This window comes from Hipposideros armiger, unplaced genomic scaffold, assembly GCF_001890085.2.
Source record: "Hipposideros armiger isolate ML-2016 unplaced genomic scaffold, ASM189008v1 scaffold_10, whole genome shotgun sequence".
Lineage (NCBI taxonomy): Eukaryota > Metazoa > Chordata > Mammalia > Chiroptera > Hipposideridae > Hipposideros > Hipposideros armiger.
In genome coordinates, this window is record NW_017731360.1 from 9,124,131 (window position 1) to 9,141,159 (window position 17,029).

At 49.3% G+C, this 17,029-nt stretch overlaps 2 protein-coding genes, 1 long non-coding RNA gene and 1 pseudogene across 5 annotated transcripts in view; 1 reads left to right on the forward strand and 3 right to left on the reverse strand.

Annotated features, from left to right (window-relative positions):
- Positions 1-2,800: 2,800 nt before the first annotated feature.
- RAB42 (RAB42, member RAS oncogene family) lies at positions 2,801-6,482 on the reverse strand. 2 transcript variants are annotated; one of them, XM_019660809.1, is made up of 2 exons: positions 6,210-6,482; positions 2,801-5,515 (listed from the first exon to the last, which is right to left on the reverse strand). In XM_019660809.1, the coding sequence occupies exons 1-2, from the start codon at positions 6,470-6,472 to the stop codon at positions 5,107-5,109; spliced, it is 672 nt and encodes a 223-aa protein (XP_019516354.1). In that variant the 5' UTR covers positions 6,473-6,482; the 3' UTR covers positions 2,801-5,106. The 2 variants fall into 2 exon arrangements, with proteins under 2 accessions (XP_019516354.1, XP_019516345.1); XM_019660800.1 differs by having other exon boundaries at positions 2,801-5,527.
- Positions 6,483-10,325: 3,843 nt separating this feature from the next.
- On the reverse strand, positions 10,326-11,826 carry LOC109390516 (60S ribosomal protein L36 pseudogene; annotated as a pseudogene).
- Positions 11,827-13,295: 1,469 nt separating this feature from the next.
- LOC109390518 (uncharacterized) lies at positions 13,296-14,485 on the forward strand. Its single transcript, XR_002125591.1, has 2 exons — positions 13,296-13,677; positions 14,238-14,485. It is a non-coding gene; the product is annotated as an uncharacterized LOC109390518 (long non-coding RNA).
- A 901-nt stretch (positions 14,486-15,386) lies between these two features.
- TRNAU1AP (tRNA selenocysteine 1 associated protein 1) overlaps positions 15,387-17,029 on the reverse strand; it is a 16,338-nt gene continuing 14,695 nt past the window's right edge. For both annotated transcript variants that reach the window (XM_019660790.1, XM_019660781.1), the window contains exon 9: positions 15,387-15,674. In XM_019660790.1, coding sequence (XP_019516335.1) covers positions 15,538-15,674 — 137 coding nt within the window. In that variant the 3' untranslated portion in view covers positions 15,387-15,537. The remainder of the gene's footprint in view (positions 15,675-17,029) is intronic.

The window sequence follows — 17,029 nt, forward strand, 5'->3', positions numbered from 1 at the left end:
TCTGGACAGCAGCTCACAGCGGCTGCTGGCCACTCACGCTGGCTGCTGGCTACACACGGTGGCTTATGGCAACCCACTGCAGCAGGGGCTGCAGCCTAAGCCGTCGCCAGTGACCCATGGCAGCCCAGCTCCAGGTTGAGCTGTTGTACAGCATCTTAGCTGTAGAGGGCAGTGTCACTGGCCCTCATATGTGGGATCCGAACCGGGGCCCTCTGGCATCCAAGCCAGTTCTTAACCAACGCGCCACTAGGCCGGCCCTATACTAAGTTCTTTATTCTTCGGTATATTTGAAATTTTCCATAATGGTTTTAAAAAGCTCAGTGTTCTCTGCCCAAGGCAGTCTCCCCCAGAGAATCAGCTTTGGCTTTGAAGAGCTATGGCAGTAAGATACAGGCAGCAGAACCTGAAATCTCCAGAGAGCCACTCAAGGGCCCTGAAGGCTCAGAGAAGGAACTGATGTATTAGGTTGGGCCAAGCCCTGAAGGATGAACAGAGTTTTGACAGACAGAGACAGACATTCCTGGCAAGGGAACAAGACACAGAAGACAAAGGGGGCTTGTTAGTGGAAGGAACTTAACGTTTATTGGGCACTTAACACATGTCATCAGGTTTGATCCTCTAACAAACCTGTGAGGTAGGAATCATTCTCATTTTACCATGAAGAGACTGCTGCTGAGCGGTAGAGGACGGAGGCTGGGCTCCCACCCAGGAGGCTTCAGGTCCAGCCTGTGCATGGTGGACAGGATGGGTCTTCCCCTCTTACTCACTAGGTTTCAGTGGCTCCCAGAGCAGATAGATAGGGTCTTCAGAAAGGACCCCATGGATGGCAGACCTTGGCTCTGTTCCTTCTAAGGGCCAAGAGAATGGAGTCAGGCCTAGAGTGCAAGGCTATCAAACCAAACAGAAGAGGTGGATGGACGGTGTCTGTCAGGCTGAGGAAACAGCTCACAGAAAGGCCTGGAGGCCAGGAAGCCTGACGTTGGAGGGGCAGCTTTGCTTGTTCAGAATGGCTTAGGGGCAGACCCAAAGGGAAGATCCTGGATTCAAGTCCACATCTCCAGAAGGGGGTCAGGACCTTTAAGAACTTTGTTGAGTCTGGAATCCCGTTATTATTTCCCAAAGCAATTACTTTGCTAGTCTGTTCCGTCATGGTGATTAACAGTAAAACCCTCAAGGGAAGGATTACGGGATTTCCACTTTGTGAATTCCAACTGTGTGAGAAGCACTGCCTTTGATTTCTCAGCTCATCCTTTCTAAAACCCTGTGAGTTAGGTACTATTTTCCCCATATTATTTCTCCTATTTTACAGATGTGACTACTGAGTCTTAGGGAGATGAAGTGAGTTGCCCAGGGTCCCACGATTAATACATAGTGGATCTGAGATGCAAACCCAGGTATGACCGCAAAGCCTGCTCTATTTTTGGCAGCTGGGATAATGTGATGGTTGAGTATTGCAAGCCGGTCAGATAAAACAGGGAGAGGGGAGGGGGCTGGGGGCGCCCAGGCAAAGGAAAGAGCATGTGCAAAGCCCAGGGCTTCAGGTGGTTGGAAATTTGGCTGGGCAAAGTGGGTGGAGATGCAGCAGGCCCCAAATCAGGAAGGGGCAGGCTGGGGCGAAAGGACTTGGATTTTATCCTGTGGGTGATGGGAAGGCAGGGAAAGGTTCTAGGAGGGAAGTGGGCAGGTGAAATCTGTAATTTAAGATAATCCTTTTGGGGCAATGGGGATGCTGAATCACAGAGATGACCCTAGAGGCCCAAGACCCTCAAGAGAAGTGACATAGTCTACACTAGAGACCAGGAGGCCTGAACTGTGACAATGATGGCAAACAGGGGCCTGCTCCAAGGAGAGAAGACCTGCTTCTGAACAGTGGTGGGAGGAGAGGCTGCAGCTCTCAGGTCAGCCTGCCCCTCCCTCCACTGCTGTTCTCAGTCTTCTCTTTCTAGCCAGCGGGCCAGGCAGCGCTGCTTCCTACTACATCCAGAATCACATCCATCAAAGCCACTTACAGCCTCCAGAGGTTTTGCCACACTGAGGGGCTTGTAAGGATGGGATCAAGGCCCTGAAGCCTGGTGGGACCTTCGAGGCCTGGGGGTGGATGAGGCTATTGCAGCACTAAGCTGGCCTGGGTTCACCAATTTAACCACGTCAGTTTCTGGCCCTGATTTTTAGGTCCCTGTCTGTGAAATGGACAAGATCAGCCTGACCTCACAGGATTGCTAATAAGTCATGAATTAATAACCCTTGCAGGGTTAATAATAAGCCACTAGCAATAGAAATAGCTCACGGTGCATGAGCCTCTCCACATGGTAGGGGTTTATATATCATTTAATCCTCACAACAACCCTGTGAGATAGAAATGTATGTATTTTATTTTTTTTTAAGATTTTTATTGAGGAATTGGGGGGATGGGAACAGTGCTGGGGAATTGGGGGAAGGGGAACAGACAAGTTGCTCTCCTTTTGTTCTTCAATCTAGTTGTGGAGGACGTTGCTTCACTGGTCCAAGTTGGCACCATCATTGCGCGCTTCCTGGGTGAGGCAAATCAGTCGCCGGCTTCTGGGCAGCCGCTCACTGCAGCTACTGGCCGCTCATGCTGGCTGCTGGCTACATACGGTAGCCCATGGCAACCCACTGCCACAGGGGCTGCAGCCCACGCCGTCACTGGCGACTCACAGCTGCCCAGTTCCACGTTGAGCTGTTGTTCTGCATCTTAGCTGTAGAGGGCAGTGTCACTGGCCCTCATATGTGTGATCCGAACCGGGGCCCTCTGGCATCCCAAGCCAGTTCTTAACCATCGTGCCACTCAGCCGGCCCTAGAAATTTATTATCCCCACTTTACGGAAGGGAAATTGAGGCTGAGAGAGAGATGTGTGACTCCAGCCCGCTGAACATTCCTGGAGGGAGGCAGCTAGGGACAATGGGCATTGACTTTTCCTCGGAGGGAGATCCTACCCTGAGTAGGCCAGGGCTGCAGGCTGGCTCTCCAATGCTCACCCAGGATTTTGAGAGAGGAGAGGGTCAATTTGTTCTTCCTCTCTTTCTCCAGGGATGTGGGGATTTGTTTGGAGCACCTGACAGCCAAATTTCTGCCTTCAGCCCCAGGATTAGCTGCTTAGCTCCCAAACAAGCTTCATTTTAGACCTGTACTCCTGTCTGGGAAACTCCTGGCGATTAGAAACCACAGACCAAGTTGAAGGTCACTCCCTGTTTATTCACTTCATTTTAGCTGCTCTGATCTCCAGGAAATTCCTAGAAAGTGCCTGCCTCTTATTTGCTTTGGGGCTCCCCTCTCTACTTACTGGCTTCTTAACCTCTCTGGGCCTCAGTCTCCATATCAGTAAAAAGGAATAGCCATCGTACCTTCCTCACAGAGCACAGAAGTGCCCCGTGCTGGCAGCTGCTTCTTGTGCCCAGATCTCTGCTCTTAGCTTGGCTCCTTCTCCAGGTCTCAGCTCAAAGGCCCTCCCCAACCCCTGCTCTGAAGAAGCCCGCACTCTCAGTCCCATATCCATCATCTGTGGTCTTTATACCACTTTTGATAACTAGAAATCGTTTGGTTCACTTCTTTACTTGTGTTTTTATCTCTCTTCCACTAGAATGTCAGCCCCAGGCAGGCTTTTCTGTCGTGTTCACTGCTGTATCCCCAGAGCCCAGAACAGAGCAGATGCTCATTTTTAAAAATTGGATGAAGGAATGATAATGTGCTATAAAGCAATCATTTCCCTCTCCTGGCCTAAGTTTTCCCACCTGTGAAATGGGAATAATCATGCCAACCTTGCAAGATTGTCATAAGGATGAGTGAAGATGTTTTAAAAGGAGGAGGCAGGGAAAAGGTAGTGCACAGGGAGACCCACCTGGCCCAGCCACCCGGGGAGGAAGCTAAGAAGCTCACCCTGATTGAAAACCTCCCAAGAACCCTAGTGTGCAGACATTTACAGTTGACCCTTGAACAGCTCTGAGGCTAGGGACACTGACCTCCTTGCGGTAGAAAATCCGCGTGTAACCACACTCGGCCCTCCAACACATACACGGGTTCCCAACCATGGAGTTCACCCTTGACTAACGGATTTCAACGGTGCAGGTCAATTGGAAAAAGCCGCATATAAGTGCACCCGCGCAGTTGCAGTTCAAACAGTTCTGTTCCATGCTCTTCAAGGGTCAACTGTATTAGGGCATCATTGAGATCAATACCTGCTTGGGGTAGGAAAGCAGGATTGAGCAGAGGGAGGGTTTATCTGTGAGGTCACAATAGTGGCTTCAGTCGACCCCATAATGAGTGATAAAGAGGGGTTTGCCCTTCAGAATTGTCCAGAGGTGGGATAAGAGGGCTGGGCCTTTGGACACCCTCCCCCCATTAGATCAACATTGGATGGGGGCTGCCCCTGAGGGCTGGGCAGTCCCCAGAGAGTACGCTCCTCATCCTGCTGCACTCCCGGCAGCTGGGGGTGGGGGGCAGGGTGAGGGTGGGGTTAGGGAGGAGGCTGTGGGTCTTGAGCCCTGCTTTCTTTCCAGATCCAGAGCCAGCCCCTGGCCTTTGAGCCGGGGTCCTGGGCAGTAACAACCACACCTTAATCCCATGCTCAGACTCATCCAAGCCTGAGGACCTAAGGAGGCTCTAAGCCAGGCTCGCCCTGAAATTCCCTGCACCCATCCTCGCCTGTGCCGCAGCGCAGCGTGCAGACGCTGACCATCTCAGCGTCCAAGCCCAGGAATGTGCTGGAAATGGCCATATCCAGGCCAAGAGAAGAAAGAAAGGTGATGATTGTTCTTGTCATTCAATTCTCAGCAGGTGGCAGGCGCTGGCTGAGCATATCCATTATCTCATTCAAGCACACTCCATCCCCTTCCTCCTCCCCCCAGGTAGGATCTTCCATGAGGAAACAGGCTCAAGGACAGGAAGCTGCACACTTGCCTCTAGACCTTTCTGGTGGAAAGAGGCTGAGCTCTATGACCCCAAAATCCAGGAGGTGTGACTGTGCCAGGATACTGTTTATACGAACCCTTCGGGTATATTCTGCCATTTGTCCTTCAGAGAGACACTAACTCTCTCCATTCCCCGCAACACTTCTGAGGTTGGCACTGCTTTAGCCTTGTCCCTCAGAGTCAACACTGGCATGAGCCTGCATGCTGCTTCCTACTGGGAGTCTTAGGGGTTTGAGTCTTGATGAGCCGAATGCCCCCCCAGTCCTCCTCCAGCTTGATGTCCCCCTGCTGCAGGGCCTGCTGGATGGCGTCAGCTAGTGTGTTGAAGACCAGGTCCACACTGCAGTTGTTTTTGGTTGAGGTCTCCATGAAGGCCATGCCCAGGGAGGCAGCCAGCTCCTCCGCCTCCTGGACTGAGACACAACGGGTGCTCTGCAGGTCACTCTTATGGCCAACCAGGAGGAAGATTGCTTTGATGGGACCCTGAGTGGCGGTGACCTCCTGGTGCCAATCTCGGATGTGTTCAAAGGACCTTCTGTTTGTCACATCAAAGACCAGCAGGACACCCACCACGTTCCGGTAAAAGGACCTGGTGATGCACCTGATAGGGTTGGAGAGTAAGTTGGGAGAAGCTTATGCCTTCAGGACACCCCCAGAGGCAGGACCTTCCTCACGTCCACTGACTGCCTCACACTCCTCCCCCATTATAACCCATTTCACACTGCCCTGTGCTTCTCTGTTCCTGGAGTCTGTGTCGCTCCCAAGAGACTGGGGAGCAAGTTTGAATCACATACTCTCCTGACCATTCCTGCATTCCTGGAGGATGCCTGATGCTTTCCTGATTGCATGTCTGTTTCCCCCTTTTTTTTGCCTGGCAAACTCCCATGCATCCTTCTAGACGGCCTTCTCTGTGTTCCTGTGGGCTCTCTCAGCACCCACATCATGCACCACCTCCAGGTTTCAAGGTTGGGTCGTTCCCCTTTGCCCCCAAGGTCTGAATGTCCCTCTGGGGGCACCAGGTCTCACGCATCTGGCTCCGGGGTTTGGCCCACCCGGCTGTATCTATAGGTTGAATGACTCAAGAGTGAGGGACCCGAGACCCAGGACAGGGACACCTAGATCTCTACTTAGACCACTGAGGCTAACCCCTCTGAGGGATCCCCATGGCAGCTGGACCCGCGTTGATCCCTCGGAACCAGAGGTCCCTCACCCTCTTGTCCCAGCTATCTTTCGTCCTTTCCCCGCCCACCTCACATCCACCGCACCCTAACCCCACCCCGCACCTGAAGCGCTCCTGGCCCGCGGTGTCCCAGAGCTGCAGCTTGACGCGCGGCCCCGCCCGCAGCTGCAGCGGGCGGCTGTAGAACTCGACGCCCACCGTGGGCGCTGACTCGGGCTCCGGGGTCCCGGTCGCGCCCTCCACGTAGCGCCGCAGCAGCGACGTCTTGCCCACGGCCGCGTCCCCAAGCAGAGCGATCCGAAACTGGTAGCGGCAGCCCCCAGCCTCCATGGCCCGCGTCTGGCCTCCTGACTGCCCCACGGTCATTGTCCCGCCCCGCCCGTCCTCCACGGCCGGGAAGTCTGGCCCCGCCCCCGCCCCAGATGGTCACTGAGCAACCCGACGTCAGCACAGGGAGACCGACCCGCCAGGAAGCTGGCGGGTGGAAACACTTGGGCAAGTCACTCTCTCTGAGCCTCAGTTTACTCCTCTGTAAAATGGGAATAATACTAACCCCTACTTCACAGGATGAAGAGAATAAACTAGAAAATGCCGGGAGGAGGACTAGGAAGGAACGATAATCAAACATGCGCTGGCTTAAGACTAAATGCTAGAGTGGTCACATCATTCATTCATCCATGGAATGGTTTCTCTCTCCAGCCCCATCTCCCGCTAGTTCCCCAGCTGGGTTCCTGCTGCTGGACCTGGAGCCTGCACTCTAGAAAGCTGATGGTTTACAGGTGCTCCCTTCTCCTCCCAGGTGCCCCTTTCCTGGAGCCCCATTGACCCTGGCCTGGGGCCTGCCAGTCAATGTTCAGGTTCAATGTTCAACACCCCCCACTGTTTCCTCCCTACGTGCCTGTGCTAGGTCCCAAGGCCCAGAGAAGGACTGGACCCAGTCGAGTAGAGGAGGCAGGACAGACACAGATAACCGTGATTCCGGAGGGAGTGCAGTTGGCCTGTGAACTGGACAGCTAACATTTATGAGGCCAGAGGGTCAGTTCCTTACGCTGTGTGGGCAGCAACCCTTTGAGAGGGCCATAGTGTGTCCATTTTAGAGCTGAGGAGACTGAGGCTCAGATGTGTGGCCTGTCTCAGGTCACACAGCAGAACTGGGACTCATAACTGGGTTTGTCTCACTCTTTATTACCCCCTTGATGTGCCACAAAAAGGGACTGCAAAGTAGTCCCGAAAGGACCAGGACACAGTGGGCTTGGGTTAGGGGCAAGGGTAAGGCAGGCTCATCTGCTTCCAAGATCCACTTCACCCTTTCCAATCTGACCTCTGGCAACCCAGGGCATCAAGACTGGAGTTCTGACTGGTCCCAAAAGGTGAACTTTACCAGTTTAACTTGTTTTAGCAAATTGGTGGGGTGGGGGGAAGTCCTCACTGTTGCAAACACTGCATCATCACATTTCCTCCTCACATAACCATGTGAGTAGGTGCTGTTATCTTGCCCATGTTTACAGATAAGGAAACTGAGGCTCAGAGAGGTTAAATAACCGGCCCAAGATCACTCAGCAAGGAGGACTGAGACTAGCGTCCTAGTCTACTCAAGGCCAAAGCCTTGTTTGTTATTTCTGTTTCTGGCTAGACAGTTTGGGGATCTGGGAAGGCCTAGGTTTTCTTCTGGCTAGCTCTAAACAAATTAATGAGAAGCCATATTTTCAGGTCTCCAAGTAATTCTGGCTCTTGGTTACCAGCACGGTAGAACCTGAAGGAACCCATCTCTGCTCGCCCCCTACTTCCAGGCGTAGGAGAGAGAGGAGCCTGAGAATCCAGGAACCACAAGGCACCTCAGAAAGTGTTTGTGTGGGGGAGGGATCCTCCCCTGTCCCTCTGTCCAAACCAAGAGAGTCAGCCCCACTCCCACCTGCCTCACGGAGTCCTCCATCAAGACATTCTCTCCACCTGGCTCTATAAAACTGGAAAGCATCTTTTGTGTCAGGTCCCTGCAGCTGCCCCCAGCCCCTTGTTTACCTACCGCTGGTGCTCTGAGCTCCAGCCATGCTAAGCACCTTTCACCTTCTCAGCCCTCTGCCAGGAACCTCCTCTTCTGCTCTTCAGAGGGCTCATTAACCCCTACTTCAGGCAGAAGCCCCTCACTGACTGGCCAATGAGGTCACATGCCCTTTTGTCCTCTGTGATATCTGTCTCCCTCTTAGGCTCAAGCCCCTTGAGGGTGGGGACCAATGGTTGTATCCTCAATGTTGTTCCTACACAAAGTAGGAACTCAGTAAATATTGATTGAATGAATGAAAAGTGCTATTCATTTATTCATTCATTCAGTCAGTCATTTAGTCAAATACCACAATAGAGCAGGACTCAGAGAGATAAAGGGTCAGAGAAGACCTCTTGGAGGAGGTGATGTTGAAGCTGGGTCTCCAAGGACAAATGGAGTTGGGAAGGTCAGGGAAGAAGGGCAACTGGGCAAAGGCAGAGAGGCAGGAAACAGCTTGAAAGGCAGCTTGAACCCAGCCTTCCCAAAAGCCTTTGTGGTCAGCGCACATGGACAAGTACACTGTCAGCATAGGGTTCTTTGAACTTCCTCTCCCCAGACACTTCTGCTGTGGGCTGGGGTCATGTGCCTGCCTCTGACTGCACCTGGCACTTGAATCCAGATGTCAGCTGTCCTTGCCACAGGCTTACTATGTGATCTGGGGGCATCTCCCCTCCCCACTTGTTTCTTCTTCTAAGTGAGTGTGGCAAATCATGGCGCCCACCTCACAGGGTAGCTCTGGAAGAACAGTGTGAGACAGCAGGTAAGGTTATGCAAATTTGCATTCGACAGATCTGGGTTTTAGTTCCAACTGCCACTTACTAGCAATATGGCTTTGGCCAAGTTTTATTCTATAATTAATTCACTCACTTAGTCATTATTTCAATAAGTGCTGACCATCTCTTACAGACCAGCAGTGAAAATAAAAACACACAATTCCTGTTCTTGGGGAGCTCCCATTGTAATGGGGAAGACAGAAAATAAATGTATAATGTGATGACAGAAAGCAATAAGTGCTATAAATAACAAGCAGGGCAATCAATGGCTTGAAGGGTGGTCTGAGGTGACATCTGAACAGAAACTGAACAGAGGTGCTCCAAGAAGAGCAGAGGTCGGGAAGAGGGAGCAGAATGAAGGAGGAAGTGAGTGGCGGGCTATGATGGCAGAGAGAAGGAGCCAAATCATGTAATGGCTTCAGAGGCCATCTTGGGGACTTCAGCTTTTATTCCAAATGTGTTGAGAAGGCAGTGATTTGGAGGCAGGTGAATTACATGATCTAATTTTTTTCTTGTTTACTTTTTTTGATATCTTTATTGGGCTGTCACTGACACACAATAAACGACACATTAAAAATGTACACTATAAGCAGTTATGACGTAAGTGTACACCCATGAAACCAACACCACAATCAAGATAGTGAACATCTCTTACCCACAAAAGTTTCCCCATGTCCTTTTAAAATCCTTCTTTTCTGACCTCCAGCCCCAGGCAACCACTAATTTGCTTTCCGCCACGAGAGATTACTTTGCATTTTCTAGAAGTTTATATAAATGAACTCATACAGTATGTAGTTTTTTTGCTTCTTTCACTCAACATTAAGATTGTATCAATTTTGGGCCGGCCTGAGTGGCGCGATGGTTAAGAACTGGCTTGGGACGCCAGAGGGCCCCGGTTCAGATCCCACATATGAGGGCCAGTGACACTGCCCTCCACAGCTAAGATGCTGAACAACAGCTCAACTGGAGCTGGGCTGCAGTGAGTCGCTGGCGACGGCGTAGGCTGCAGCTCCTGTGGCAGTGGGTTGCCATCGGCTACCGTATGTAGCCAGCAGCCAGCGTGAGTGGCCAGCAGCCGCAGTGAGCAGTCATCCAGAAGCCGGCGACTGATGTGCCTCGCCCAGGAAGAGCGCAATGATGGTGCCAACTTGGGACAGTGAAGCAACTCTGTCCTCCACAACTAGACTGAAGAACAAAAAACGACAGCAACTTGTCCCCCTTCCCCCAATTCCCCAGCACTGTTCCCATCCCCCCAATTCCCCAATCAAAATCTTAAAAAAAAATTTGTATCGATGTTGATGCACATATAAAGTTCCTTTTTATAACTGAGTAGTATTCCAGTGTAAGAATGTAGCACAGTTTGTTTATCCAGCCCCCCCCCCCCCCCGTTGAAGGACATCTGGGTTGTTCCCAGTCTTCGGTATTATAAATAAAACTGCTATGAACATTTATGTATGCTTTCATTTCTCTTGGGAAATACCTAGTAGTCCAATGGTGGAGTCATATGGTTGGTGCATGTTTTACTTTTTTAGAAACTGCCCAACTGTTTTCCTAAGTGGTTGTACCATTTTACAATCCTGCGCACTGTATGCGAGTTGCAGTTGCTCTACTTATCATCACTTCATATTGTCAGTCTTTTTTTTCTTTCTCTGAAAAGGTTTTATTATTCACAGAGGGGATGGAGCTCAGTCCTTAGCTGCTGCCATCCTCATGGCTGCAAAGACATCGCGCCTCTCTCTTCCTCTTGGCACGGATGTGTGTCCTCACCCTGTACTTGATGAACTTCAGAGCCCGCTTGTCCTTGGAGACCTTGAGCGGCTCCATGGCATGACACTCATAGCGGACAAAGCTGAGCACCTCTCGGATCATGTCCCGCATGAACTTAGTGTGCTTGGTGAGGTGCCTGCCACGGCGGCTGTGCCTCGGCTTGCTGTAAGTTGTTGGTCACTTTGTGGCCCTTGTCGAGGCCCACGGCCATGGAGTAACGCAGAGCCATGGTATCGTGGGGTCCAACCAACCTCAACCCTTTTAATTTTTAGCCATTCCAATGGGTCTGTGGTGTTATCTTATTGTAGTTTTAATTTACATTTCCCTGATGACTGATGATGAGTATCACTCGTGTTTATTTGCCATCTGTTTATCTTCTGTGGTGAAGTGTCTTTCAATTGCCTCTTCCGAAGGCAACCTCCCAAGACGCCTCTCCAAGAAAACCTCCTAGAGTTCCTCCCCGAAACCCACTCAGTTTCTGCTCCTCCTCAAGCCTGCTGCAGTCTGAGGGGAACCCTTTCCCAGCTTTGAAAACCTTCCCAGACTGACCTCCACAGTCACGCCGCGTCTGATTCATTTGGAGGCCCAGTACTATGTACAGGACGTTCAGTGAGTGCTAAACGAAGGCGAGAGGTTCTTCTGACCCTGAAAAAAAACATTTACTTGGTTCCCCTATTCCGTGGAAAGGTTCCCGCCTCCGACGCACATAGAGCGGGGAGCCCGACGCACCGCCCTGCGTCGGAGGGCGAAGGGACTACAGCCCCCAGAGGCCTGCGCGGCACGCTGCTCCAATCGTAAGACGCGGCCGCACGAGCCGGATCCTATATAAACTCCGTGCAGGCGCCCACCTGCCTTTTCTCGTCGCGTTCCTCCTGATGGGTGCAGTTGGGAAGGTGTCCTGCAGCCACCGACTCCCATCTTCCACCAAACCCACTATCCTTAGCCTCGCCGCCACCGGCGCTGCCCCCCGAGGCTGCGGAATGTTGAGTCCAGTTTGGAGGAGCCGGGCCTTGCGGCCTGCTAGGCCCAAGGTCCAGAAGGGCAAGTCGGCCGCGTGCGCGGGGAGAGGGGCCGGAGCCGGTGAGAGCCGCGCCCTTCTCCCGCCTCGGCCTGCGCAGCCCTGCGTGCCAGTGTGACGGGTGAGTAATGCCAGCAGCCTCCTGGGGTGTACACCAGTCCTGGGACTGACGTGACTTAATTTGGGGCATGCCGCGTGGTGGTGGTAGCCAGACCTTTAATTGGATCTGCCTGTGACAGCTACCTACTGAGTGACCATGGGCAAGTGACTTTACCCAAATTATCTGGCTGTACAACACGTTAAGGTCTCCCTGGTGGATATAAGGACAAGTAGAGTACGGATTTCAGAGTCCTTCAGGTTCTGTTTTGAATCCCAGTTCTGTCACTTTGTAAATTGATAGACTATTAGCAGAACTTAATTGATCATAGTCTGTAAAATGGTCCTTGAGACAAAACACTGGTACATAGTATAAAATAACTGGTATTTGGGACCTATGGGATGTCTGGTCTCTCTTGGGCTTCAGGATGTCTCGATAGGTGAATTTCAGTAGGCAGTAATGATGCACAGGATTTAGGTGAGTCTGAGGGCTGAGCAGCAGTTGGGGTTGTCCTGTGATGTGACCTAGATTGCCCTGTGGCCCTTATCGAAGCTGCAGCTGCTTCCACATAGCTGCTGTGGTCAACAAGGAGCCCAGAGTGAATTTTCCTTGACGGTCGCCGTTCTGTTTGCTGTAACAGATTGACAACATTTTGGGGAAATACAGTTCCTATTGTACCTGACACTTCTCAGGTGTAAACCTTGATTAAAATTGATGTTTTTCCAGAGGCCAGAAGAAACGTTTAGTTGATGGGGTCTTGGATATAGAGTTAACAGAATAAGGTTTTTGAGAAGTAGCTTGTTGAGGCCAAGACAGTATGGAGGGGCAGATGGAAGTGGTTTGGACATCTGTACTGGGAAAATCTAGTGGCAAATGGCAGAGATCTTGGCAGTATTTTTAGGTCATTGCCGTCAAAAGCTTAAGGCATCAGTACCAGGACTAAAGGGCAGTTAGTTAAGCCTTTGTGATTTAGAAGGGAACAGTAAGATCACCTAGGACAATTGTGTTCTCATCTTAGCTGTGCCAGATGAAGATGGCAGGATGACTCAAGTTGCATTCTGGTGAGGACTCGGGGTCATGACAGTGATGGAACAACCTCAGGACCTGGTAGGTTTCTTGTGGAGAGTCATTTGGAAGCTATCTGGTGGGGCAATACAGCATGTTACCAAGGGCTGTGGCTTGTTGTAGCCATGGGATCTCCAACTGCATGCGAGAGCAACCTGGAGAGACTTTGACAGCCCAGGTCAGCATAATACCTGCAGCTGCCACTCGCCTTTCCTATATCCTCTCAGAAACTAGGCTGAAAGCCTTCCACCTGAGTCTAGGTGTTTCCATCAACATCATGTAGATGGGCGTTATTGGACCAACTTTTTGGTTTAGAGTTTTCACACTTTTTTTCTGCAGGCTGCCCCCAAGTTTCCTGGCAGTGTCTAATAATGAAGAAACTGAAGATACCAGCTTGTGCTGTCCTTGTGCTTTAGAATAAGGTAAAGTTAGATGTTGAAGACAGACGGCCTGACCCTCCGGTTCCCTTTCCCATCGGATCTGAACACCGGTCTTGGTGGTCGTAAAAGGAGGAAAAGTAATAATTGAAGCTGGCCTCACAGTGCTTGTGGTCTGCTCTATGGCATGGGGGCTAGTTTCAGACAGGGCAGAATTCTCTTTGAACTTGTTTTAAAATGGGATAATCTTAGGCTTAAAAGGAGGACACATGTGAAGCTCTGGGCAATTTGTAGTGATTGCTGGCTAATGTTTTTATATTTATATGGGAGGGATTCATCAATGGCTTTCTTGCCTCTTGCTTGAGAGTGTCCTCTTTTTGTAGATTTGTTACCAGTAAGCTGTCTTCATGTGATTATGGATGTACAGAATTGGGTAAGTTGAGTGAAGCTTTATCACAACTTCCTTGGAGCTTCAGGTAGTGCTTAACTATTGTGAACCCTACGAAGTGTAGCAAATAGATATAAGGTTAAGGTTACTCAGGTCTATAGAAATCTCAGCTTTTAAATACATCATTCACACCGGCCTGTGTACTGTAGTTGTTAGCTGTTGATGGCCAGGGAACGAAAATGTTTCCAGTATGACTTGGTCTGTTCGATTTGCCCACCGTCAAGTCCAACAACACCTTCTGCTGTGAACAGAATGTAGCAGAAGGGACAGCCCTGCACTTTGGATGCCAGTGATTTGACTGGGGTAACAAACCAACGGGATCTTACCCCTTCCCCAGGGAGAGGAGATGGATTGGATAGAAACAGGTAGTTGCATCTAGTTCAGGGTATTTTTTTTAGGGTGACTGGTCCAGGATGAAACCTAATCTGAGTGGACATCTATGGATGATAAATGCGGATATGGGACTGAGACCAGCTTTGAAAATGCCTGAGTGGCAGTGATTAATTGAGGCAGTATTAACACACTGGCTTATACTTCCTTTTCAGGAGAGAAGCTCTGGGAAGAGGCAAACTAAAAGACTTGGAGGAGACAACCAGAACAGAAAATCCCCTCAAACCCCTCCCCTATTCCCCTCCACCTGCTGGTTCTTGAACAGGCCTTTGCCCCACCCTGAGCAAGTATGCAAGGCATTTTCCCCAAGTGTCAGGTCCCCTATCAGTCCCCCGTCCTTCCGACCCTGCAGCATGGATGGTTTTGTGCTACATTCTCTTAATAAACTCTTGATGTAATGTAATGCTGGAGCTGTCAGCTTCTTTCTTCAGTCCCGGCCCCCTGGAAATTTTCCCAACAGTTATTTTAGGTGGAAGCAGTGACCCTTGTTTTTTGCTAATGCTGGTACCAGGTTTATACGTGACCACACACACACAAAGACTGGGTATCACTTTCTTGATGTCCCTCATAGTTTGTTTTTTTTCCCTTCCATAGACCCAAACTGAATTAGTCTCAATCTCTTCATAAAAAAAGACTGACCTCTCAGAAAGGACAATATGGTATGTTCCATAACCGCAATTAGATGTTTCTCCTTTGCTGAGCCTAACATTGGTGCTTCCTTAAAGATCTTCCAAAGGCTTTTTGTGGCATAGGCACTTGGACTCAAGCTGTATCTTCCCACCACCCTCCCAAACGCCTCTTGCATGAAACAGATCAGATGCAGATTGCTAGCATAGACCCAGGAGGGTCCTGGAGATGACAATGTAAATTGGAAAATGGGATTTCCTGATTTATTTGGAGAAGAATCACAAGTGATGTGTAAAAGGTCTTCAATGCATTTTAGCTGACTGCTATCACTTCCTAAGGCACACTGGGCCATGCAACTTCTTCCCCTGCTGGAATAGTCTTTACTAGTGGCTAGACTTCAGGCAAATGGAGGGGGAAAGGGGGTACCTGAATGGCAGATGAAATTGCCCACCATTTGACATAGCAGGTAATCCTTGCATTCTGATGCCAGACAGCCTTGAGGACTTCAGTGCCTGTCACCTGAGAAGGGTCCCTGGCTTGACTGACTCATAGGGTAACTGCACTTGGGTTTTCCAGTATGGAAAACTACCTGGATAAATGTCTTGACAACACGGGACCTTATTCAACCCTCTTCCATAGTTGGTCCCTTGGTTTTTACACTCAAATGACTCACTGTATCAAATGAAGGCAGCAGTGTTGCAGTAATAGAATCCCAGGAAACAGCTGATTATTAAAATCTTATAAAACATCCAAAAAGGTAAAAGTTCAGTTTTAAAGGAGTGTCTTATCTCCCTCACATAGTCCATTCTGGCTTGTTCTTTGTCCTGGCTACATCATGGCAGGGATCTCTGAAGATACCGTGTCCAGGGGCTGCCAGTGGCAGTCCATCAGTGCGTCGTACAGCTCCTCACTCTGCTCCATGAACTCCTTGTTGGCCTCAGTCACATCCAGCTGCGGCATGGGGTCTGGAAGAGAGGATGCGTTTAGGGAGTGCCTAGAGGAGAAGCACTTAGCAGCCATCATTGATGGGTTCAGTTCCCTACTCCCAAGACTTCCTATCTGTGTCCCAGTTCCCTCTTTCCTCACAGGGCCTAATAAAACTGCCTTACAGGGTTCCTGTGAGAATGGAAATAGGATAATGTACTTACTAAATGTAATGTGTAATTAATACTCAATAGTGGCAGTTATTCCACATTTATTAAAAGCTGCACCTACATCTAGCAATCACATGCCCTGGATTTTCTGGTGCGGTTCTTATTTCAGTTTTGGGTTTGGAAAATCTGATCAAAATGACTAAGTCTAAAGCACTGTAATTCTTAGAATATTATGTAGCACTGAAAATGAACTTCGGCTGCACACAACTTGGGATGGATTTCAAAAACTACGTATGACATTACATAAAGGTTAAAAACAAGCAAAACTAAACCAGATCATTTAGGGATACCTATGATAAAACTAAGAAGGAAGGAAATGGTTACAAGAGGTGATCAGGGGAAGGATGGCTTCTGGAGGCTGCCAATGTTCTACTTACCCCCGAATGCAAGTTTCATGGGCAATTGCTTTATGATTCATGTTAAAACTAGACATTTCCTTCATGTACTTTTCCATATATGTGTTATCTACTTAAAAGTTAAGAAAATCTAATTGGGAAATTAAAGAAGACCTAAATAAAGACATCCCATGTTGGATTGGAAGATAATTTTAAGATGGCAAAATTCCCCAAATTGATCTACAGATTTAATGCAATCTCTACCAGAATTGCAGCTGCCTTTTTTTTTTCCCTGCAGAAAATGACAAGCTGATCATAAAATTTATATGGAAAGGCAAGGGATGCAGAATAGCCCAAACAATCTTAAGAGCAAAGTTCAAGGACTTCCCCATTTCAAAACTTACTGCAAAGCTACAGTAATAGACTGCCAGTGGACTAAGGACAGATATATAGACTAATGGAACAGTCTTCAACAAATGGTGTTGCGACAACCGTCTATGTATGGCGACTGTTAACTAGACTTCTTGTGGTGATCATTTTGCAATATATACAAATATTGTATCATATACATTTGAAACTAATACATAATACAAATATAACACATACATTATGCAAATATAATGCATATCAATTATACCTCAATTAAAAAAAGACTACCATTATTTAACAGATCCTCTAGTGCAGCGGTTCTCAACCTTCCTAATGCCATGACCCCTTAATACAGTTCCTCATGTTGTGGTGACCCCAACCATAAAATTATTTTTGTTGCTACTCTATAACTGTAATTTTGCTACTGTTATGAATCGTAATGTAAATATCTTTTTGTTTTCT